This window comes from Bubalus kerabau, chromosome 9 (genome assembly GCF_029407905.1).
Source record: "Bubalus kerabau isolate K-KA32 ecotype Philippines breed swamp buffalo chromosome 9, PCC_UOA_SB_1v2, whole genome shotgun sequence".
NCBI classification, from domain to species: domain Eukaryota; kingdom Metazoa; phylum Chordata; class Mammalia; order Artiodactyla; family Bovidae; genus Bubalus; species Bubalus kerabau.
The window spans coordinates 27,739,233-27,764,716 of NC_073632.1; the positions used below are offsets into that span (position 1 = coordinate 27,739,233).

General features: G+C 38.9%; 1 protein-coding gene across 4 annotated transcripts in view; it reads left to right on the forward strand.

Annotated features, from left to right (window-relative positions):
* Window positions 1–25,484, forward strand: part of BCKDHB (branched chain keto acid dehydrogenase E1 subunit beta) — a 267,754-nt gene that overhangs the window by 87,085 nt on the left and 155,185 nt on the right. For all 4 annotated transcript variants that reach the window (XM_055534877.1, XM_055534876.1, XM_055534873.1 and 1 more), the window contains 2 exons: window positions 8,403–8,500; window positions 11,774–11,884. In XM_055534877.1, coding sequence (XP_055390852.1) covers window positions 8,403–8,500; window positions 11,774–11,884 — 209 coding nt within the window. The remainder of the gene's footprint in view (window positions 1–8,402; window positions 8,501–11,773; window positions 11,885–25,484) is intronic.

Below are 25,484 nucleotides of genomic sequence, written 5' to 3' on the forward strand. Positions count from 1 at the left end.
CTTCTGTCTGTTCCCTTACGAACAGTTCGAGCCCTTATTAAAGCTATGGGTAAAACTTTAAACCAACTGTCTTGTGTTTCCTGAGTTAGCGTACACAGATGCCTCTTAATAATGTCATTAGCCTTTTCAACTTTTTCTGAAGACTGGGGTCTCCAGGAACAGTGTAAGTGATATTTTATTCCTAGAGCTTTTGACACCCCTTGAGTTACAGCAGCTTTAAAGACAGAGCATTATTGCTCTGAACTTTAGAGTTTAAGATCCCACTTATATCATGAGAAGTTAGTACTGTAAGATTTCGCCCATTAGTAAACTTTGAGCTTTAGGCATTAGCAAAACAATTGTAGCAATTACCCTTAAGCAATGTGGCCATAGCCTTTTCTCAGTAACAAACTAAATTCTGATCCTGTGGGCAAGCTCAAAGTTGGAGCCTAGCAGTTTGAAGAGCCTTAAAAGCCTTTTGAGTCTCTGGGGACCAAACCAGCTTGTCCGTTTGGGCCTGCTGAGTCTCAATTATAAGTTTATATAAAGGCGGGCAAGTTCCCCATAAACCTGGAATCCAAATGTGGCAATAGCCTATAATTTCCAAAAATCCTCTCGGTTGTCTTAAAGTGATGTTTGGCTCATTTAGGAATTTCAGACAATAAAGTATAAGGATTAGGCACCACGAGGTATAAAGGAACTACAGCCTCATTTATTATTTTGAATCTTGAACTAGTCTCCATTTATCATTTGATTTCTTTTACACCCGAAATAGGAGTGCTGCATGGACTATTACAGGGAATTAATAGCCCCTGTTCCTTTAAATTTTCCATGATGGGTTTTAACCCTTCCTTCAGTTCAGTTCAGTCACTTAGTCGTGTCCGACTCTTTGCGACCCCATGAATCGCAGCACACCAGGCCTCCCTGTCCATCACCAACTCCCAGAGTTCACTCAGACTCACGTCCATCAAGTCAGTGATGCCATCCAGCCATCTCATCGTCTGTTGTCCCCTTCTCCTCCTGCCCCCAATCCTTCCTAGCATCACAGTCTTTTCCAGTGAGTCAACTCTTCGCATGAGGTGGCCAAAGTCCTGGAGTTTCAGCTTCAGCATCATTCCCTCCAAAGAAATCCCAAGGCGGATCTCCTTCAGAATGGACTGGTTGGATCTCCTTGCAGTCCAAGGGACTCTCAAGAGTCTTCTCCAACACCACGGTTCAAAAGCATCAATTCTTCAGCGCTCAGCCTTCTTCACAGTCCAACTCTCACATCCATACATGACCACAGGAAAAACCATAGCCTTGACTAGACGGACCTTTGTTGGCAAAGTAATGTCTCTGCTTTTGAATGTGCTATCTATGTTGGTCATAACTTTCCTTCCAAGGAGTAAGCGTCTTTTAATTTCATGGCTGCAGTCACCATCTGCAGTGATTTTGGAGCCCCCAAAACTAAAGTCTGACACTGTTTCTACTGTTTCCCCATCTATCTCCCATGAAGTGATGGGACCGGATGCTGTGATCTTTGAACCCTTGCTTAACCTCAGACTTTAGTGGGTACTCCTTTTGACTTGGAAATAAGTGTGGCTCTTTGAGCTTGACAACTACAGGAATAGCATTTTGTGCTCGACCCACACTTTTTCCATCAGCCCACACTTTAGGATTTACCTTTTGTTCAATTAATGGAGAGAAAGATTTTGTTCAATTAATGGTGCTCCATATTAATGAAGACAGAGGCCTGGACCTTGTTCAGTATATCCCTCCACAGAAGGGGTGAGGGAGACTCTGGCATGATCAGAAACTTGTGAGAAAACAGCACAGATTCCCAGTTGCAGCTTAAAGGATGACTGAAATAATAGTGTTTCGCTCGTCCTGACAGTCCCATTGCAGTAGTGGATCAGGAGGAAAGTGGACCAGGGGCTTCAGTGAGCACAGAGAAAGTTGCCCTGGTGTCCAAAAGAAAATCCACTGATTGGCGCCCCCATAGTTAGTAATACCCAGGGTTCCTCAGGTGTAATTAGGATGGTAGCTTGTGTGGAGGGCCCCTGGGCACCTTCAGTCCTGACTGCCTTGAGTCCAACTGCTGGGGCCTACCCTTCAGAGGGCAGTCTCTTCTCCAGTATGGTCCTTTGCAGACTGGGCATGAGCCAGGGATGGCTTAGATGCCTGAGGGCAATCCCACTTGAGGTGCCCCCTCCTATCCACAGTAATATCAAGTCCATCCCTTTTTATCCTGGGTCTCTGGGCATTTTCCCTCAGGCTGTTTCATAGCTGGTCTAACAGCCATTTTGGGGCTTCAGTCTTTTGCCTGGTTTGTTTTTTTCACCTTTCCTCCTCATATTCTCTACCATAATAGATTGTCTGAGCCAGTTGCAACAATTATCTAAAGACTGATTTGTTCCATATACCTGTTCTGGTACCTTATGGTGGATATCTGGAGCCGACGGAGTGAGAAATCTATCTTTTATTTCTCTCTCTGAATTTTTGGAATTAATGTCAGTAAACTTGAGGAGAGCCTCCTGTAGTCTATCTAGGAATTTACCAGGGATTTCCTTCTCTCCCTGTTCTGTGTCAGCCAACTTAGCATAGTCTAAAGTCTTAGTGCACAATCGCTTGAGTCCTTCAAGAATTCATCTGACAAAGTGGCTCTGTTATGGGAATTTCTTGGCTCCCAGTAGGAAGGAGGGTTATTTCTTGTTCCCTATTTCCCCTTGTCTCATGTTCAAGCCATTCATCTCCAAAAGTAGTAGCTTCTTCCAAAACTCTTAAGTGTTTGAGGGGTCAGTGTCTATTCCAACACATACATTACATCTCTCCAAGTAAGGTCATAAAGTAAAGTTAGTTCTGTAAAGGCTTCTATGTACTTTTTTGGATCCTCTAAATAGGGCCGACCACAGTTGAGACTGTTGGAATTTCTACTGAGACTGAGGCAACCCCTCCTTGGAGGGATGCCCTGACTCTCAGCCTGTTCAGTTGGGAGCCCCAGGTACAGGGGCAAAGTTAGAAGACAGGAGGGAGCCGAAGGTTTCACACCCAAATCTGGACCCTTAGGACATAAGTCTGGCATGTCTTGAAGAGGGATAAAGAGCAACACATATGGCACTTCTACCCATTTCTCTTATTTTCTAACTACTGTTTTAGTTGTAAAACAGTAATAATTGAGACCTTTCAACCAGTCAGTGTTCCCTCTTCCAAAGGATATTGTGCCATTCAGTATCACAGAAGATCAGGTGTGACTTTTTTTTTAAACTCTGGGGATCAAACTTCTCCCAGTTTTTTAAAAATACCTTTTAAAGGAGTAGTTATGGAACCGGAGCTAACCGGAGCTAAGAAAAAAGCAACATCCACAGCCGTGGCTGCTTTCCACTGGAGACGTCCCTCTCTGCTCTAGATGGGGGTGTAGACAGACTTTCCGCTGAAGCTTTCCTTCCCTGGTTGGACTTAGTTTGTCCCTTACTGACGCAGGCATCTTACTCGTCCCCCCCGATTCTACCACCAAGGTGGGGTGGGGATGCACCAGGGGTAGATCTGATGGCATCCCAAATGGATTTCGAGTTCCTTACCACTAAGACCTTTGTTTGATTTGCCCTTTTCTCTGATGCCATCCAGAGTGTAACAGAGTAGCTTTCCTGGAATGTTTCCCAAGCTAGGACCACCAGGGGAAGCATCCGTCTTATATGTGCTTGTGCACATTCCTGAGTTACATTTCTGACCGCAGTAGAAATGGTGTGTCGTAAAGGGATGACCAACCAAGATGTCCCTTCTGAGTGTCGCCACACCAGTATAGCAAAAGAGGTGGTGGAGGGTTGGCCAGAGAGGAAAAAGTGATTTTTGTCCTCGAGCTACTAGGGCCAATCCTTCCAGTTCATTTCCACAGATTCCACACAAAATAATATCTAAGGAGTTGAGACAAAAGCCATCAGAGAGCCTCCTCTGATCCACTAAGAGCTAGCACTACCAAAGGAAGAAGCCCATTGTACTTCCAATCTGACCAGATCCTGCAATTCCTGATCTGTGTCCTCAAAAACCTTATGGTCACCAGCAATGCTTCTATCCATATAGATGGAGGCACAGCAGTGACAAAGACTCACTTTCAGGGTGCTGGCCCCTGCGGCAGGCAGCCAAGAGCATGACCTCTAGCCTGAGAGATGTTCCTGGAGCTAGAGCTCTGCCTTGCTCCCAAACGTGCTCCTGTAACTTTCAGATCCTAGCAAGGCTATGCGCTTCCATACATGGTGTCTAAGTAAAAGTACATAGTAACAGCATGGATCACAAGTCCCTTGAAAGTCCATGATCTAACAGATTAGGTTAGTAGTTCTAATTCCCGGGGAATTACTATATGGTCAAAGAGACCAGAAAAAGCTGACTGAGGAAGGGAAGTTTGGTCCACACGCTTCATCCATTTCTGGCTGCTCCTCTTGCAGGGACATTGGGTGTTTCTTGGTGTTGGCAGGTTGGTATAAACTCCCTTTTCTGGGACTGCCTTCAGTCATTACGAGGCACCACGAAACCGCAGAGAAGGGCTCATCACTTGCTTCATGCAGGACATGTCATTCATTCACACAAGCACACTGAAGAGTTAGTAAAGCAGAAAACGTGTATACTGAGAAAGCAGAGAGGCTAGAGCTCTGAGTGTTCTTACCTTGTCCTGAAGATCCAAGACGAGCTCCCAAGATGATAGCTTACAGTGAATGGTGTTGGATTTGTGATCTCCGAAGAAGAAGATTTAGCTTTGGGACCAGGGACCAGGCTTGATCACTCAAGAGCTTTTGTATAGCAGAGTTTTATTAAAGTATGAAAAGGGACAGAGAAAGGTTCTGACATAGACATCAGAAGGGGCATGGAGAGTGCCCCGACATTTAGGTCTTTAATCCATAAAATTGTAATCCTATTTTTATCCTCTCAGGACTAAATTTATGCAAATCTAAGGAGAGAGGTTTTTTTAGGTTCTTTTTAATATGTGTCTTCTTGAATCTTGTTCTTGGCATGCTTCTATTTTTTTAATGGAAGATTATGCCTTATTTGCCATGTTGTCCCTTAATTAGTTGTTGAAGTAATGAGGCCTTATTATTTTGGGTAATTTGTTGAATACAATGCAGCAGTTAGTCACTCACTGGCAATTTTTCAAAGGAGGTGGACCAAGATGCCAACCCACTTCTTTCGGTGCTCCAGCCCTTGGAGTTGTGTGTTCCAGGGATTTGCTAATTACTAGCTGGCAACTGATTTACAAGGCGGGAAAGACTGAGCTCTTGAATGGTGGCCACTGATTCATAGGCAAGGCGGAGCGTGTACTGGCTTCCAGCCTTGACTTTTGGCATGCAGACCTTGCTGCCTGGGGAAAGAAGACTTGATAATGGCGAGGAGCCTGTGTGCTACCTTTGGCATGCTTGCCAGATGTTATCAATGTAGTTCTTAACCATCACTTTAGTTGAGCAGCTGAGAACTGCTAAGTAAAATATATTATTCCAGTTGAATATGTCTGTTTTCCTATTTGACTGTTTCTTTGTCCATCCATCCCTTCATATTTCCATTGGTCCATCCATTCATCTGATACTGGATTTAAGCCATCAATGAATGGTCTGTAATTAACCTCTGAAAGTACTGTTTGGAACTGAGGCTGGGAAACATTTTCTATAAAGGGATAGGCAATAAATATTATAGGTGTATAGACCATGATGTCTCTTAGAACTACTCAGCTTTGTTGAGGAAGGGCGAGAACAGCCATAGGTAATATGTAAATAAAAGGATGAGGTTGTGTGCCAAGAAAACATTGTTTACAAAAGTGGACTTGCCTACTCTTGGTTTAGACAGTTGGAAGTATCTGTCTGAATAAACATAGTTTGTGTGATACACACACATACACACACACAGAGAAAAAAGCCTTAAAAAGTGTTTTTGATGCTCTTCTAACAGCTATGTGTCAGGTTTCTTGGCTTAATTGTCATCTGTGTTGAGGTTTACCCACAAAAGTAGTTTTATAAGTTTTGCTATTTTATTTGTTCATTTATTTCATTAAACATACTGATCATTTAAAATGTTCATTTCTCTCTGTCACTGGTTAAAGACAAGTAATTGGATTGGAAATATACAAAAATACAAGGAATAAAATTTTCTACCATATCACTAATAGCATCACCATTAAATTTTATAATTTTTAACTTACAAATATGATTTCAAGATTATACTTTTGATGTGAAAATATCACCAAGATATACTGTTGAGTGGGAAAGGAGATTATGGAAGGGTTCTAAATAGCATGTACAGTGTGATTATATTTGTCGAAAGAAAACAAGATTTACATGTATCTTTGAACTGTGCAGGTCCATCTATATGCAGATTTTTTTTTTTGACAGTACCCATTACTGTGTTACTGCAGGACCAGAGTTGGTTGAATCTGAGGATGTGGAGGATCAGCTCTAAGTTGTATGCAGATATTTGACTGCACGGAGAGTCCTTGCCCTTAGCCACCATATTGTTCAAGGGTTAACTGTGTATGCATACTTACATACTGTAAATATCTGAAAAGATAGTGAATCAGCCAGAGTTTTTAATTTTTAAGTGATGAGATCCACTTTGTCTAAGATAAGCAGAAAAGATTCATTAAAGGATAACAAGTATCTCAGAGATCCCTGGAGTACCTAAGAACCAGGGTTGTGTGTGTGTGTCTCTGTGTGTACTGAATCATGTCCAACTCTTTGCAACCCCAAGGATGGTAGCCCACCAACTCCTCTGTCCATGAGATTTCCCAGGCAAGAATACTGGAGTGTGGAGCCATTTCCTTCTCCAGGGAATCTTCCCTACCCAGGGATTGAACCCGTGTCACTTGCATTGACAGGTGGATTTTTACCACTGAGCTACCAGGGAAACCCTGTATATCTAGATTCAATACCCCAAATTTCACTGCATAACTGGTGTTGCAAAGATATTCCAGCAGATGGCAGTGGACATGGGACTGTATAAATGTCTGAATCACTGATACCGCCGAGCTTGGATGCTGGATCTGCCTCCACAGTTGCCAGGATTCTGGAATACTTGCTGGTCTCTTGTGTCATTGGCTTCTGATTCACAGTCTGTCATGGGTGGCTGCATTTGATGGGCAGAGCCCACATTTTATGCCCTAGCTGCATGGGAAGCTGGGAAAGTGAATATGTAGACCTGACTTCTGTAGTGGACAAGAGGCCCTGCTTCATAAGGATCATAGGAAGATATTTAAGATCTTGTCTTAAAGATATTTAAGATCTTGTTATCTTGCTGGACAACAGCAAGAGTGAAAGCTTTCCACTGCAGACACCCAGGAAATTGTTGGCATTGATTACTTCTGGACAGTGGAGTTGGAAGGGCCGACCGGAGAGCAGAGGGAACCTTTTATTTTACTCTTCTGTGCTCCTTGAATTTAAAAAAAAAAAAACAAAAAAAAAAACTCACATAATTTGCACAGCAGAAATTAACACAACATTGTAAATCTACTGTAATAAAATTTAAACAAAACAAAATAAGGCAAATTCATATAACAATGATAATAGAAGGACTCGGGGGGAAATGAAGAAAAGGGAGTGACCTTTTTTTTCTTATCTCTTCCATTGTTATCCTGCTTCATGTGGTAATTCAAGAAGACTTCCCATCATCATGGGGGTAATTTCATTTACTCAGTTTCATTTAAAAATTCATCAAACCATTTCCTCTTGAGTTTGATCAACTCTCCGTTACTTGTACTTTGTTGGGCAGAGATATCATGAAATGGTTTTCTCTGGGGTACCAGTGATGTATTCTTCCTTTGGCTTGGTGGAGCTGATTCAGTTTGTCTCTTTGAGGTCTACGGAATTCAGATTTGAAAACTGAGGTGTTGTCTTCTGCTGTGGTTGGTGAAAGTGTCCATAGTTGCAAGATGCAAAAATAAAATATACTTAGAAAGTAGGCCATATTATGTGTGTTTTTTTTCTGTTTTTCAAGCACTCATAAATTTCTTTACTCTTTGATAGAAAAGTTATCTGAGAACTTAATTCAGTCCAATAAAGTTTTAGCAGGCATATTAAAATCTTTTTAAACTTTATTTTTGTATTGTTTTATGTTTACAGAAAAAGTATGAAGACACTACAGAGTTCCCATATACCCCTTTATTTGCATCTTATGTATGATATACTTGGTATAATTAATGAACCAATATTGATGATATTATTGACATTATTATTGACTAACAGACTTTATTAAAATTTTCTTAGTTTTTCCCTATAGCTGATTTGATTATACTTTTTCATCTGTGTAGTCCTGTCATATAGTAATTCTATTTCAGTTATAAATAACTTCTGGAATTTGGAGGAAGAATAAATAAAATAAAGCTTTGCCACAATGAAGTTCTTATATTCTTTTTGCATAAATGTCACATAAGAATAACTAACCTTACATTTTTTTCCCCCTTGTTTTATGTTCAGTGGAGCAGGTTCCTGTAGAGCCATACAACATCCCCCTTTCCCAAGCTGAAGTCATCCAAGAAGGGAGTGATGTTACTCTAGTTGCCTGGGGCACTCAGGTCAGTAACCATTACAGCAGCTGGTAATGCCATCTTGTGTGTGGAAGCTCTCATTAAAAAAAAAAAATATATATATATATATATATATATATAATTTATTTTTAATTGAAGGATAATTGCTTTACAATATTGTGTTGGTTTTTACCAAATATCAACATGAATCAGTCATAGGTTTACCCATGCCCCCTCCCACTTGAACATCCCTCCCACCCCTCTAGGTTGTTACTGAGCCCTGGTTTCGAGTTCCCTCACTCATACAGCAAACTCCCATTGGCTGTCTATTTTATATATGGTAATGTACGTTTCCGTGTTACTCTTTCTGTACATCTCAGCCTCTCCTTCCTCCCCCCTGTACCCCCCCACCCCCAGCTGTGTCCATAAGTCTGTTCTCAATGTCTGTGTCTCCATTGCTGCTCTGCACATTGGAAGCTCTTATTTTTAATTCTGATTCTCTGAAGCATTAAAAATGTCTCCCTTATTTCTCATATTTAAATCTTGTTTGATGCTATATCTGTATCTGGTACTGATTTCTGGTTGAAGGCAAGATGCCTTTCCATTCATATGTATATGGTGAAGCCTTTAAAAATATGTTGATAGTTTACAAAAATGTATTCATTAGACGCTTTCTTTTGAAGCACACATTAGGTATCCTCACTACTTGTTGCTGCTTTTGACATACCATCTTCTTTTTTTGGCCATTATTCTAATTATGCTATTGAATTAAAGATTTAAAAATTCTGTAGTGCTTTAGAATTTTCAAAAGTTTCATGCATACAGCTTCATATAATCCCATAATAACCCCCTCCTTTTTTATCCCCCATCCCTGTAGTTCCCCTCCGTGGTTCTCTCTCCCCACAGGTAACCACTAGTTGTTCTCTTTATCTGTGAGTCTGCTGCTGCTTCTTTTTTATTTACTAGTTTGTTGTATTTTTTAGATTCCACATGTAAGTGATATCCTGCAGTATTTGTCTTTCTCTGTCTGATCTTTTTCAGTTAGCGTAATGCCCTCCAAGTCCATCCATGTTGCTGCAAATGGCAAAATTTTATTCATTTTTTTTTTAATGGCTAAGTAGTGTGTGTCTATCTATCTATGTATATATATTTCACAGCTTCTTTATCCATTCTTTTGATAGATACTTAGGTTGCTTTCATACCTTGGCAATTGTAGATAATGTTGCTATGACCAGTGGGGTGCATTGTCTTTAAAATTAATGTTTTTCTTTTTCTTTTTTGTATGTATACCCAAGAGTGGAATTGCCAGGTCATATGGCAGTTCTAGTTTTAGTCTTTTGAGGAAACTTTGTACTATTTTCCAGAGCGGTTGCACCAATTTACATTCCAACAGTGTACAAGGGATCTCTTTTCTCCTTTTCCTTGCCAACATTTGTTATTTGTGTTCTTTTTGATGATAGCTATGCTGACAAGTGAGAGGTGATATCACGTGGCTTTGATCTGAATTTCCCTGATGGTTAGTGATGTTTTCATCCCATCTGTTTCCATCTCTTGTGATTATTTTGCTGGCTACATGGACCCATCCACTGGTTCAGCCTCATTATTTCATACCTTCCCCTAGTGAGCTGATCTGTCTTAGTTTTCCTCAGAGCTTATTATCATATTGCTCTATTTCCAAACTTTTAAGCTCAGGACTCATTCTCTGGCCATAGCCTTCTCTCTCTCTTTGGGACTGACAAGTAAACACTGCTGTATGTAAAATAGATAACCAACAAGGACCTACAGTTATAGCACAGGGAACTGTACTCTTTACTCTGTAGTGGTCTACATGAAAAAGAATCTAAAAAAGAGGGGATATATGTAAATGTAGAACTGATTCACTTTGCTGTATACCTGAAATAACACAACATTGTAAATCAACTATTCTCCAATAAAAATTAAAAAAAAAAAAAGAAATGATCAGGGTTTGTTTTTTTTTTCTGTGAAAAGGAGGTACTTCTTATTTTAGAAAATTTAATACTGTAAAATACAAAGAAGATTATGAAATCATTTGCAATCCGACAGCTTCCTTCTCTCTTCTGCACCTGACTTGTGGCTTGGAGAGCGGCAGCCCTCGTGGTTTTTCACCTCCTGTGGCATAACCATGCTGGTTGGTGTGTTACATCTGATGATGGTGCCCACGGTGGGTTTTGCAAACCTTTTCTGCTCTCCCCCTTTTCTAAGTCCCCCTTTAAAAACCTAACCTTCAGCATGTGTCCTTGCCATTCCTTTTAGTAGATAAGTTAGAGTGTGTTGGGTTGTAACTGCAACTTGCTTTTCCTTCACACCATCACCTCTGCTGCCAGTTCTTACCACTTTTCCTTTTGTTTCCCAAGAAGTGTCTGGTTTTCACACCTACCTTTCCAAATCTGTTTCAGAATATATTCTGTTTCTCCTTCTCAAGGACTGCTTGCTATTCATCAGCTAGTCCCTCTCTACTGTATCTTCAGTTTCTCCTTTCTATGTCCTTCTTATTAAAAACAAAATGTGTCTCTCTCTTTTCTACTTAAAACAGTACTTTTCTCTATGCCACCTTTCCTTTAAATATCAGTGTATCTTCCTCTTTTATCATTAAACTTGAGCAGCTACTTTCTATTCCCTACATTTAATTCCTTCATTATTTTTTTAAAAAACGTATTTACCTATGAGTTCTGTTTCCACTAGTTAAAACTATTTGTGCTAATATTGCTAATCTTTCTAATTGCTAAATCCAACCCTTATCTCATATCACTGTAGTATGAGATACCAACTGACTACTGTCTTTATGAAGCCTTTCTTTAGTTTCTGGGATATATTGTCTTCTGGTTTTCTTTCTGTTTCTTTAACTATTTTTTTGCTTGTTTTTATTCTCCTCCTCCTCCTTTCTCCTTTTCTTCTTTCTTTTCCTCCTCTTCCTATTCTTCAGCTCCCTATTGCTCTACTTTCCTCTTTAATGTGGGTCATCTACAGGGTCCTGTGATTTTTGCCCTTTACTACTCCTACATGCCTTTTCTAGAAATTCAACCTCTTCCTATGACTCTATTAACCTTCTCTGTGTTGGTATCTTGGAATCAGTATCTCTGGCACTGACTGCTTTCCTTTTCTCAAAGAATCTCTTTCCAGCTGTTTTCTGGATGTTTATATCTGATTATTTTGTTGGAGTACTGGGCTTCTACATCTAAAAGAAATTCTCCTTGCAAATTAAGTCCTCTGACCTTAAACACGGTCTCTATTAAGAATGTCAGAATTCACCTAGCTTTTCTCTGTGGTCATCCTCTGCCTGTTTTCCTGTTTTTTTTTCAGGTTCATGTGATCCGAGAGGTGGCTACCATGGCTCAAGAGAAGCTCGGGGTGTCTTGTGAGGTCATTGATCTGAGGACTATACTACCTTGGGATGTGGATACAGTTTGCAAGGTATGAATATAGCGTTGGTAGTGTCCTTTCTTCAAAATCTGTTTACCAAAAACCCTTTCCCGAATTTGTTGGGTCCTTGCAAATAATTGTTTTAAAATGGTGAGCTTCCTGAGCCTTTTCAACCGATTTTAAAACTTCAAAACTTACACCCTGAATGAAATGTATGAGCTTGCTGCTCAAGGAAACAAATCACTTCAGGATTTTTCCTTCCCACGGTTCTGTGTTTAAAATATTACAACTCTTGTTCTGCATGCAGCCAGCTCGGGTTGACTTGTGTGCATAATGGACCAGTGCAAATGAGAACATATCAGGGCTGTTGAAATCACCTGGGTTTTTAAACTTCTTATTGGTTATGGTTCAGTAAGCCAGGTTTAATATAGCCAGCTAAACGGTTTGGCTGAATTCTCATTTTGTTACTTCTCCGAAAGAGAAGTGAGGTGGATTTTTTTTTTTTTTAAAAGCAACGTCTTTATATAACTTTAATAATGTGGATCACAGGTTCATGTTATGTCATGGGATTCTGGCTGCTCTGATTTACAGTTTTCTATCTAAGTAGTCTCAAGAACTTTGGCTTGTTGACATTGATCTTGTTCTTACTGGTAATAGGATTCATGTAGTCCCCTCTCAAGATTATAGTTTAGTTCTCACTTATTGGCTGTAACTGATATCTTTCACGTTAATGTCTAGATAAGTTGGAGTGCATCTGTTACTAAATTGGTATATAAGGAAGGTTAAGCTCTTTTTTGTATATGGGATGATCTTATCTATTAAAGTTTAGGTCACATTGCGTGTAATTTTTCTTGATCTACTTTTATAGCAAATGAGTCATAAGACTGAGAGTATTTCACGTTTATTATATTCAAGAGTTTTGGCATTCTTGTAGCTTTCATAGGCTGTTTCTTAGGTTATTACATAAAAATAACCCGCAGTTACTGCTGCTATAAAAGTATAGCATAGGGTGTTTGTGCACACTTAGTCGCTCAGTCATGGCCAACTCTTTGCAACTCCATAGACTGTAGCCTGCCAGGCTCCTCTGCCCATGGGATTTTCCAGGCGAGAATACTGGAGTGGGTTGCCTTTTCCTTCTCCAATAGCATAGGGTGTTTTTAGGTAGCGATTGTTTCATAATTTAGAGGAAGATTTCAGGTTTGTTCCAGTAAATGTTCCGTAGACTCACTGGACACTGTGGAAACACTTGCGATGATTACAAATGGTTTCAATAACATTCTAAGTCCTTATATTTATAGTTTTCATAATAAAGGGCAGTGTTTTAGGTTGAGCTACTTGTAACTACATGAAAATAACGCTTTTTGCAGGCATTTTCAAGTCATGTCAGACATTGTTTCCTTTCAAATAGCCAGTGTTCCAAATTGTGGTTAAACAGGGGCCAATGGCCTCTGCCCCAGAGTGGACTTCTTTTTTGCTGTGTGTCTCCCTCACTTGGGGGTTTACATTTATAATGTGAATGGTGCTTTTGCATGAGCATATGATGCTATGTCATGGTGCAGTGGAGAGTACTGATATATGGTTGGAACATATATTTACATGTGTAAACCTTATTTAAGTATTTATATACATTATATAGTAAAAAAATTTGAAGCAGCTTATGGTAAACCCAAATGAAGTAACACTCCAGTTGGTAACCATGAAAGTAAAGTGAGAAGAAGTAGAGGAAGAAAGAAGTGGAAAACTGTATTTATATCAGTTTGTGTCTGTGAGCATTAACCCCATCCCCACCCCTACCCTTTATTAAATCTAGTGGTTGCATCTTTGTACGATCCTGGAATGTAGACCCTGTTCCTTAGGACTCTGTATGACTGGCAATGATGAAAGAGGAGACTAAAAGCCTCTACTGAACAATGAAGAGATGCAGCAAACCTCTGACTGATGCTTTCATCATGTTATTTTTCTAGCTGATGACCCTCCAGTTATAGTAGTGAAAGCCAGCTTATCATTTCTTGATGACTTTGATTATATTTGTGCCTCTCTTCATTGTTGATCATGGTACATCTTCAGTTTTCTTTTCATGCACAAAAGAAAATTTTTGATACTTGGCATCTTCTAGGAATCAAAGATGATTTTAAGAAAGAGGGCCCTATAACTAAACACTGATTTTAAAAATGAGATTTTTTTTGTTTAATAATAATAATTCAACTATTAAATAATAACTACTAAATAATAATTCGATTATTTAATAATAATTCAACTTTTCTTTATTTTTATGAATTCTATAGTAATCAAAATTTACATCTATCTCTTTCAGTTAGTGCTGTTTTATTGGTTGTTTTTGTCTTATGACAAAATTAGATCTCAGCTTTATTCATTACATGTTAAACTCAACACCAAAATACATCACTTGGAATACCTAATCAAAAAAAGCCTATTAAAGGTAAACATAATTTATTGAACATAAACATTACCATACTGTGCATAGTACAAGGACTCTGGAACATTGGTTAACGTGATCTGAATTTCACTATGTTTTTAAAACGTTGTCATACTTTTTGCTTAAGCTTTAAAGCATTGTTTAAAAGTTATAAACTGGAATAGTTGCTTGGAGACAGAACAACAGAGTTGTTTTTTTTTTTAATTAACTTTTTATTGAGGTATAGTTGATTTACAATGTTATATTAACTTCAGGTGTACAACACAGTGATTCAGACTTTTTATAGATTATATGCCATTTGAAGTTATAAAATATTGGCTATATTCCCTGTGCTGTGCAATATATCCTTGTAGCTTATTTATTTTATACATAGTAGTTTGTACCTCTTTACTCCTCTCTTACCCTTTCCCTCTCCCCTCTGGTAACCACCTGTTTGTTCTACCTGTGAGTGTGTTCTTTTTTTGTTATATTCACTAGTTTGGTGTAGTTTTTAGATTCCACGTATAAGTATTTATCTTTCTCCATCTGAATTATTTCACTGAGCATGATGTGCTCCAGGTCCATCCAAACAGCAGGGTTTCTGATTGTTGCTCAGAGAAACCGTAAAGTTGGGGGACTGCAGTGGGCCTAAGAACCATAGTCAGTTTATCTACTCAATTCTAAATCTGATATTAAACAGTTAAGCTGGAAGCCACTGGAAAGCAGAATAGAAATCCTTGAGTTTTGAAGTATTTAGGAGACAGAGACCTACCCTGAGGCCTGGGGCTTTCTGTAGGGGTAGAGTGGTCTTGGAGAAGGCAATGGCAACCCACTCCAGTACTCTTGCCTGGAAAATCCCATGGACGGAGGAGCCTGGTAGGCTGCAGTCCATGGGGTCACTAAGAGTCGGATGCGACTTCACTTTCACGCATTGGAGAAGGAAATGGCAACCCACTCCAGTGTTCTTGCCTGGAGAATCCCAGGGGTGATGGAGCCTGGTGGGCTGCCATCTATGGGGTCACACAGAATCAGACACGACTGAAGCAACTTAGCAGCAGCAGCAGCAGCAGCAGCAGAGTGGTTTGAGAACAGCAGTGATGAGAGTGGCAAGACCTGAAATGAGTGGTAAATTGACACTGACCTGCAGCTGCTCTTTACCTGGGGATACCACTTTGTCTCAATTAGAAGCTGAGAATCCAGGTGTATAGAAACTTTTTTCATGGGGTTGTAAATAGCTTAGTTGATAAAGAATCTGCCTGCAATGCAGGAGACCCCAGTTGGATTCCTGGGTTGGAAGATCCTCTGGAGAAGGGATAGGCTACCCACTCCAGTGTTTTTGGGCTTCCCTTGTGGCTCAACTGGTAAAAAATCCGCCCACAATGCAGGAGACCTGGGTTTGATCCCTGGGTTGGGAAGATCTCCTGGAGAAGGGAAAGGCTACCCACTCCAGGATTCTAGCCTGGAGAATTCCATGGACTGTATAGTCCATGGAGTTGCAAAGAGTTGGACATGACTGAGCAACTTTCACTCACTCACTCAAGGACAGAATTGGAAACTTGAAGGGTCTTAAACATAGTCTCTGTCTCAAGATATTTGCCAAATTCTAGGACTCTGTATGATGGCAGCTAAGCAGAATGATCTGAAATGCCAAGCTGTCACTTGAGGCTGAAGTGACAAAGGCCCATCATACTTTCCATTGAAAGCTGTGGAGTCAGGTCTTTGTTTACAGGCAGTCAGAAATAGATCACATCTTCCCAAACCTGCATGCACCTCTACCCTTCTCAGTTCCTTATTGAATTAATGTAATCTACCTTATGCTCTATCTGCCTAGAGCAGGGAGGCATCTTCCCATCACCTGGAACCTCTTGTTGCTGTTCAGCTGCTCAGTCGTGTCTGACTCTTTTTGACCCCATGGACTGCAGCACGCCAGGCTTCCTTGTCCTTCACCATCTCCTGGATCTTGCTCAAACTCATGTCCATTGAATCAGTGATGTCATCCAACCAACTCATCCTCTGTTGCCCTCATCTCCTCTTGCCTTCAGTCTTTCCCAGCATCAGGGTCTTTTTTAATGAGTCAGCTCTTGGCATCAGGTGGCCTAAGTATGGGAGCTTCAGCTTCAGCATCAGTCCTTCCAGTGGATAATGAGGGTTGATTTCCTTTAGGATTGACTAGTTTGGTCTCCTTGCAGTCCAACGGACTCTCAAGTGTCTTCTGCAGCACCACAGTTGGAAAACATCAGTTCTTCGGTGCTCAGCCTTCTTTATGGTCCAAACCTCACATTCGTACATGACTGCTGGAAAAACCATAGCTTTGACTAGACAGACCTTTGTTGGCAAAGTGATGTCTCTGCTTTTTAATATGCTGTCTAGGTTTGCCATAGCTTTTCTTTGAAGGAGCAAGCATCTTTTAACCTCTTAACAATCAGCATTCAATAAAAAAAATTGTGCAAAGTATATGAAGAGACAGGACCAACTGAGCAAAAACCAAGAGAAATATAAAGCAATAGAAAGCAGAAACACAGGTGATCCAGATATTGGAGTTAGCAGATGAGGACGTTATGATTATTATGTTTAGGAACACAGAGAAAAAGGAAACAAAAGAGGTAAGAAGTATAGAATTATTCTAGAAAATTGGAATGAGTGTGTAGGTGTGTGTGTGTGTGTGTGTGTGTGAAGCATTGTAGAACCAAAAAAGATTTTTTTGACAGAACTCAATGGATGTGTTTAAAAGCATATTGAATTTAGCAGGTGATATGATTAATGAACTAGAAGGCAAGTTAATAGAAAATGTCTAAACTGAAGCATAGACAGAAAAAAAATAGACTAAAATAGAAAAGAGCATAAAAGACATTTGTAGTGTGATCAAAAGATCTGTTGCAAGATTGATAAAGGAGAAGAGAGAATGAATTGCTCAGATACAATATCTAAAAGTATTTCCCATGAAACTTTTGTAACATCAGCCCACAAATTCAAGATGCTTCATGAACCACTAAGAGGGATATATTGAAAGAAAATTACACCCATATACATGATGGAATGACATCTCAAATTGCTGGAGATGCCAACCTAGAATTCTCTACTCAGTGAAAACATTCCTTTAAAATTAAAGTGAAATAAGTAGTTTAGACAAATAAAATTTGAGAGAATTTATCAGCAGTGCATTTTCACTAAAAGATATAATGATACATGTTATAATCTCTAGAGTAACAACTGAAATAATAGTGAAACTGTATATCCAGCAAATTAAAAAGGGAAGTATAGATTGATAAAAATATTGATTAGACCACAAGAAAGAGAGGAATACATGTACAAAAAACAGTTGTGTCAATAGAAAACAGTAAGATGACAGATAAAAATCCAGGTATTTTTGTAAAGATTAAATGCAGATGAATTAAATAATTCAAGTAAAAGACTGAGATTTGCAAACTTTATTAAAAAATGACAGTGATAAATGTGCAGCTTAAACGAGATATACTTTAGGGACTTCCCTGGTGGTCCAGTGGCCAGGACTCTGCTCTCGGTGCAGGGGGCCCAGGTTCAATCCTTGGTCAGGGAGCTGGATCCCATATGCTGCAACTAAAATCCTGCATGCCGCAAACAAGGTCAACAACCTCATGTGATACAGCTAAGACCTGGAGCAAATAAATAGTAAAAAGAGAATAACACATTAAAAAAAAGAGAAACATACCATAAGTATGAGGACACAAAAATTAGAAAAGTATGGAAAAAGAAAGCTGCTATAGTTATACTAATTTTGAATAAAAATTTAAGGTAAGAAGTGTTACTAAAAATAAAAAGAAATATTTCATAATGCTGAAGGGATTTATTGACCAGAGGATGTCACATTCTTGAATCTGTCATGTCCTTAATAGCATAGCTTCAAAATAGGTAAAGCAAAGGAAACAAAATCAAAGGAGATAGACATATCCACAATCACAGGGGGAGACTTTGACCCGTCTCTTAAAGGCTGATCAGGCAAGGAGACAACATCGGTAGTATGGAAGATCTGAACAGTTAGTAAACTTGTGCTCATTGTGCACCCAACTATGCAAGAAATCATTCTTTTCAATTGAATACAGAACATTTGTCAAAAGTGGCCAGATGCTAGAACATAAATATAACCTTATGGGCTTCCCTTGTGGCTCAGATGGTAAAGCGTCTGCCTACAGTGTGGGAGACCCGGGTTCAATCCCTGGGTCCGGAAGATCCCCTGGAGAAGGCAATGGCAACCCACTCCAGTACTCTTGCCTGGAAAATCCCATGGATGGAGGAGCCCGGTAGGCTGCAGTCCATGGGGTCGCTAAGAGTCAGACAAGACTGAGCGACTTCACTTCACTTCAAATATAACCTTAACAAATTTCAGAGTTTGAACTCATTTAGAATGTGTTCTCTGACAATAGTAATATTCAGTTAGAAATTGAGAGGAAAAAAAAAAGACATCCAGAAAAGCCCCAACTTCCTGCAAATTAAATAATTTATATTTTAAGAGCCATGGGTTGTAAAAGAAAAATTGTAACAAAAATTAGAGAAGATACTGAACTGAATGGTTATGAAGATACTACCTATCAAAAGTTTAATGATTCAGCTAAGCTCATGCTGAGAGGGAACTTAATAGTTGTAGATACATTTATTTAGGAAAAAAAATAATAACAAAAAAATTAATCTCAGTGTCCATCTCCAGAAAAAAGATCAAACCTAGAGAAAGAAGGAATTAAATAATAAAGAGTTGAAATCAATGAAACAGAAAATGTGCAATAGATATATTTAATAAACTTCAGATCTTTGAAGAGACTAATATACTTGATAAACTTTTAACAAGACTATTTGAGTAATACACCTGATAAATCTTTAACAAGATTAATGAAAAAAATGGATCAAACAAAGTGACAAATACTAGGTATAATTAAGAATGATGGCAGTCTACAGACATTAGAAAGGCAATGAAAAGATATTATGAATAATTTTACAAATAAGTTTCGGGTGAAATGGACAAATACCTGGGAAAAGATAAATTTTTCAAAATTAATCAAAGAGGAACTAGAAAACCAGAATAATCAGGTATCAAAGAAATTGAATCCATTTTTATCAAGCAAATACAAGCAAGCCCTAGGCCCAAATGGCTTTAATGGGGAATTCTTTAAAACACAGCACTTTTTTTCTTTTAAATTGAAGTATAGTTGATTTACAGTGTTGTAAAACACAATTTAAGCAAAGTTTTACAGACGGTAGAACAAGAGGGAAAACTTACAGATTCCTTTTATATAACCAGCTTGATCTTTGTATCATACCTGTTTAGGGCTGTATATAAAACAAAAATATAGACACATTTTTCTTGTGAACAAAGATGGGAAAATGAGAAACAGAACACTGGAAAATCAAATCCAGCAATTGAAAAGGCCAACGTGAGGGTTTATTTCAAATGAGCAAGGGGTGTTTGAGACCACATTCACAGAGGGGTTGATACAATTCCCCACCTGAACAGAAAATGGCGAAAATAATCTTTTTGTCTTGCTAATACAGAAAAATTGATTTATTAAAAGTCAATATTCATTCATGGTTCAAATATCTTAGCAATCTGCAAATGTGAAAGGGAATTCTGCTATATTAACTTGGTAAAGAGTTATCTTTGTTTTATAAACAAGATTTAATCTGACAAAAAATTCTACATAAATAACTATAAAAAGCCTGTGGACAAAATTTCCCAGTGAAATTTTGACAATTTTCCCCTTGAGATCAAGACTGCAATAGGATACTCATATTTAAAGGCAAGAGACATGACAGTTATATGGATTGAAAAGAAAGAAATAAAACTTATCCATAGATAACATGACTTGTTTATAAGAAAGATAGTAGAATCTACAGGAAGATTATTAGAATTAAATGAATTTACCAAGGTCCCTGGAAGCAAGGTCAATATACAACTGTATTTTTGTATATTGATTGTCAATACAATCAATTGTATTTTTATATACCAGCCACAGAAATTGATACTTAAAATCTGATAATAATGGAAATGTTTGAAATTAATTTGAAATATGATTAATTCAGAAGTTGATAATATTTTTAAAAACATCAAAAATCAAACACCTAGGGAGAAATGGAGTGATGTGTGTATAAAAACTTTATGCAGAAAAGCCACAAAATATTTAGAGAAATTAAAGAAGATCCACCCAAACAGAAGAACATAGTATTTTAATTACTGCTTTGGCTATTCTTGGCCTTACAATCTTGAAGAAGAATAAAGCTAGAGGAATTAATAGTCAAATATGTTACAGGCAAAATGTGTTATAAGGTTGTAGGAATTACAATAGTGTATTGGTGTAAAGGTGGACATATAGACCAATGAAACAGAATAAAAAGTACAGAAACAGACCTGTTGGTTATTTGATTCGGGACAAAGGTGATTGCAGTTCAGACAGGACAGATGGACTTTTCAGTAAATGATGCTGTTTTGGATACCACAGAAAATAATTATGTTAACTTGTAAAACACAAATGTCAGTTTCAGAAAATTGCAAATCTAATTGTGAGAGAGACTATGATAAAGTTCTTGGGAGAACAGATGAATGTCTTTATGATCTTGTACAAAGATTTCTTAACTAGACCAAAACAAAACAAAAAAACTCAGAAATGCTAAGATTAAAATAAGTTGTTGAAACTTGATTTCATTTGTTTAATTTCGTTAAGAATTTATTGGGAATTCTCTGGTGGTCCAGTGGTTAGGACTCTGTGCTTTCACTGATGAGGGTGTGGGTTCAGTCCCTGGGCCGGGATCTAAGATCCCACAAGCTAGGTGGTGTGGCCAAAAAAACACAAAAAACAAACAAAAAAAAGAACTTATTCATCAAAAGGCCTCAAAAATACATTGACACACTTGGAGAAACTTAATGGAAATTTATGTTCAGAAATATAGAGTACTGTTACAATCAAAAGAAAAATAAGACATCCTAGTAGAAATATGGGTGCAAGTCTTGATAAGTCACTTCATGAAAGAATATATCCAAATGACTGGTAAACATAGGGTAAACTGCTCAATTTCTTTAGTCATCAGGACATGCAAATTAAAAACACAATATTGTTGTTTAGTCACCCAGTCATCTCCAATTCTTTGTGACCCCATGGACTACAGCACTAGGCCTCCCTGTCCCTCACTATTTGCCAGAGTTTGCCCAAGTTCATGTCCATGGCATTAGTGATGCCATCCAGCCGTCTCATCACAAATACGATGTGATACCATTAAACACACCATTCTGGGTAAAACGAAAAGTACTCCTCAGAACCAAGTGTGGCCAAGGATATAGAACAATCTATCTCTCATATATTGCTGTTGGGAATATTAAGTTGTTACGACCATTTAAAAATTAGTCGGGCATTATCCAGCTGATTGCTATGACCCAGCAATCCACTCCTATGTATATACCCAACAGAAATTTACAAAAGATAAGTTCAAGAATGTTCATAGTGCTTCACTCTATTAGATGCACACCAGCCAGAGGATGGAAACATTATCATAGGATATTGTTCAGCAGTGAAAATGGATTACCAACAAATTTAATGGAACAATGTGTATTCACCTCACAAACAGTCTGACTTAAAAAAGCTAGATTTGAGTGAGTACATACTGTATGGTTCCATTTATATAATGTGCAAAGACAGATACAACTCATCTGTGGTGTTAGGAGTCAGGTAAGTGTCATATGGTGGTTAATCAGGAGGGGGCCTGAGAAGTATGGGATGCTGTAACAGTTTCTTGTTCTGGGTGCTGGTTATATAGGTTCAGTTTTGAAAACTGAGCAGAAAGTTCATTTATGTGCTTTTTTGTGTGTATGTTATCCTTCAGAAGAAGGTAAAAGAAGAAAAAAATGAATACACAGAAAAAGCACTGTTTTCCCACTGATGAGTTTCTTTGAATTTGGGTTGTAGTGGAGTTTGTGTAGACTCAGGGAAAGCTGTGGTGTGCTCTGGCCAAGGTAAGTTTCTCTTGTCATTAAATGTTGTTTTAACCCAGCTCAGCTGTCACACAGATGAGCACAGGAACTCTCATCCCAAGGGCGGTAGCTCTGCTCTTCCCAGGAGTGAGAACAGTGTCTAAGTGCTGTGCCTTAACATTAAACTAAGGGCTGGGATGGTTTTCCCTGTTGAGATACAGACCTCATTCAAAGGCATTTAGAAGTGAGATGCAAGCTAACAGAGCAGTGGACAGGCGCAGAGTTAGCCCCTGAGGTGCTGTCCAGCTGGAAATGAAGATTCTTCTTTAATGAGTAGAAATTCAGAGTAATTGCCCATGAAAAACAAGAATTGGATTTTGGCAGGAGAATGATGGGCTTTGAAAGACATTTGAGATTTCAAGAATCATATGGGCTTCCCTGGTAGCTCAGCTGGTAAAGAATCCACCTGCAATGCAGGAGACCCTGTTTTGATTGCTGGGTCAGGAAGATCCCCTGGAGAAGGGATAGACTACCCACTCCAGTATCCTTGTGGCTCAGCTTATAAAGAATCTGCCTGCAATGTGGGAGACCTGGGTTCTATCCCTGGGTTGGGAAGTTCCCCTGGAGAAGGGAATGACTACCCACTCCAGAATTCTGGCCTGGAGAATTCCATGGACTCCATGGGGTCACAAAGGGTCAGACATCACTGAGTGATTGTCACTTTCACTTTCATTGTCATTCAACTGAGAATACAACATTCAACACTGCAAAAAGAAATAAGAAATGACCATTTACAAAGTGTAGGTGATTTCCACTTGTTTATAGAGAAAATTGACACCTAATTTGATATGCTTACACTTTAATTGAAGATTTTTTGTTGTTCACTTGCTAAGTTGTGTCCGACTCTCTGAAACTCCATGGACTGCAACATGCCAGGCTTCCCTGTCCTTCAGTGTCTCTTGGAGTTTGCTCAAATTCATGACCATTGAGTCAGTGATGCTATCTAACAATCTCATCTTCTGCCACCCTCTTCTCCTTTTGCCTTCAAAATTTCCCAGCACTGAAGATTAAATAATGCTAATTATTGAAATAAATAAGGGTCTTCCTTTATATCTTGGGAGTCTCTGATTTCTCTCTTTCTCTCCTGCTCTGCTTTCCCACATTTAATTCCAAGGCAGACCCTCCTGGCTTTGTCTACACAATATGTACAAAATCTGACCATCACTTCTGCTATTACCCTTGATCCTAGTCCAGACCACTAACATTTCTCTCCTGGGTTTTGGCCACAACCTCCTAACCACTGTCCCTGCTTGTGTCCTATCCTTGCCAGAGGCAGGGGTGATCCTTTGAAACGTGAGTCATATAATATCCCTTCTAGTCTCAAAAGGCATCAATGTTTCCCATTCAATTCAGTGGAAAAGTCAAATTCCTAATCGTCTATAGGGATTCACCCGATCTCACTGCACTCCACACCTCACTGCCCATCCACTCTTCAGGAAATGCTCCTGATTGATTCTTGTCAACTACAAATTGGCACTTGCCATATACCTCTACAAGGATTAAATCATCTGCTGCTGCAGCTGCTGATTTTCACTATCTCTTGAAAGGAGTTCAGTGTGGAGGGCAGAAGGGAAGCACTCTGTGCTCGAGAATAACTGGCAGAACAGGTTTTCAGATAGTTGGATATTTTGAGGAGCCGACTTTATGAGCCCAATTCTTGTATCTCCTTATATCTGTGAAAGCATTAAAATCCTTCATGGCGGTGACTGCTCATTGTGACTAGCAGAAATCTGCAAAATTATGTGCTTGATTGCGTGTACTTCCCCTTCACCAAAATCACATATGTACTGACCTTCTCCTACTTCCTCTTTGGAGCAGTTTCTCAGAGCTATCTGGGGTGCTGCCTCCCGGGCTATAGTCCTCATTTTGCCCCAAATAGAGCTTAACTCTCAACTCTCACATTATGCTTTTGTTTTTGTTTTTAAAGTTGACACTCTCAAACAAGGGACTCTATTAGGTCACCATTCAAATATCATTTTCTCATGAAAGCCTTCCCTGACCAGCTTATTTATAAATATTGAATCCCATTGTTCCTGCCAAGACTCCCTTTCATCTCTTTGTTTTCCTCTAGAAAGGTGAACAAGATCTAACATATTATGTAACTTTTGTATTGTTGATCTTCTCCCATTGGGAGGTAAATTTTGTCAGGTCAGGGATTTTATCTGTTGGCTCAATGCTGAACTCTCAGTACCTGAAACAATGCCTGGCTGGATGCTTGGTGTTTGATAACAAATTATCGAAAAATTATTAGGAGTGATAGCAAGAGAAAGTTTGACAATATGCTACGAAAACCATTATAGTATTGAAATGTTTTGAATTTGGTGCTTTTTCTTACTCTTGGTGCTTTATACAAAAATTTGAAAAGTAACTCAATAATATTGCTCTATGAATAAATCCTCAAATTTATTCTAAAACACTTAAGTCTTAAGTTGACCTTTTTTAAAATACATTTTTCATAATGATGTATAGAATTTACTCATTTGAATCAATTTACAATAAGACCAATATATCTATTCTGAAAAGCAAAGTGAAATTGACTGCAGTAAACATCAGCCATCTGTAATTTCTGAGAAATGACTTCTTAGGATAGTTTTTTATATAGATGGCAACTATATATTCTTTGTGGGCTTCTGTGATAGCTCAGATGGTAAAGAATCCTCCTGTGATGCAGGAGACCCTGGTTCGATTTCTGAGTCAGGCAGATCTGCTGGAGAAGGGATAGGCTACCCTCTCCAGTATTCTTGGGCTTCCCTTGTGGCTCAGCTGATAAAGAATCTGCCTGCAATGCGGGAGACATGGGTTTGATCCCTGGGTTGGGAAGATCCCCTGGAGAAGGGAAAGGCTGCCTACTCCAGTATTCTGGCCTAGAAAATTCCAAGTACTGTATAGTCCATACAGTTGTGAAGAGCTGGACAAGACTGAGCGACTTTCACTCAACACTCAATCACTATATATTATTTGTAGCAACTTTTAAAGAAGAGTCAGACATGACTGAGTGACTGAACTGAACTGAACCTTTTGGATGTCAAAATTTCTAAAACATTTTAGCAAAGAAAATATGATGTATATAACTTCATCTCTTAAAAATAACAGTCCAGAAGAGAATAGGCTGGTGGTTGCCAAGAGGGAGGAGTTTGGCGGAGAGATGGAGTGGGAGGTTGGGGTTCGCAGATGTAAGCTTTTATGTATAGAGTGGAGAAGAACAAGTTCCTACTGGATAGCACAGGGAACTATATTCAATGTCCAAT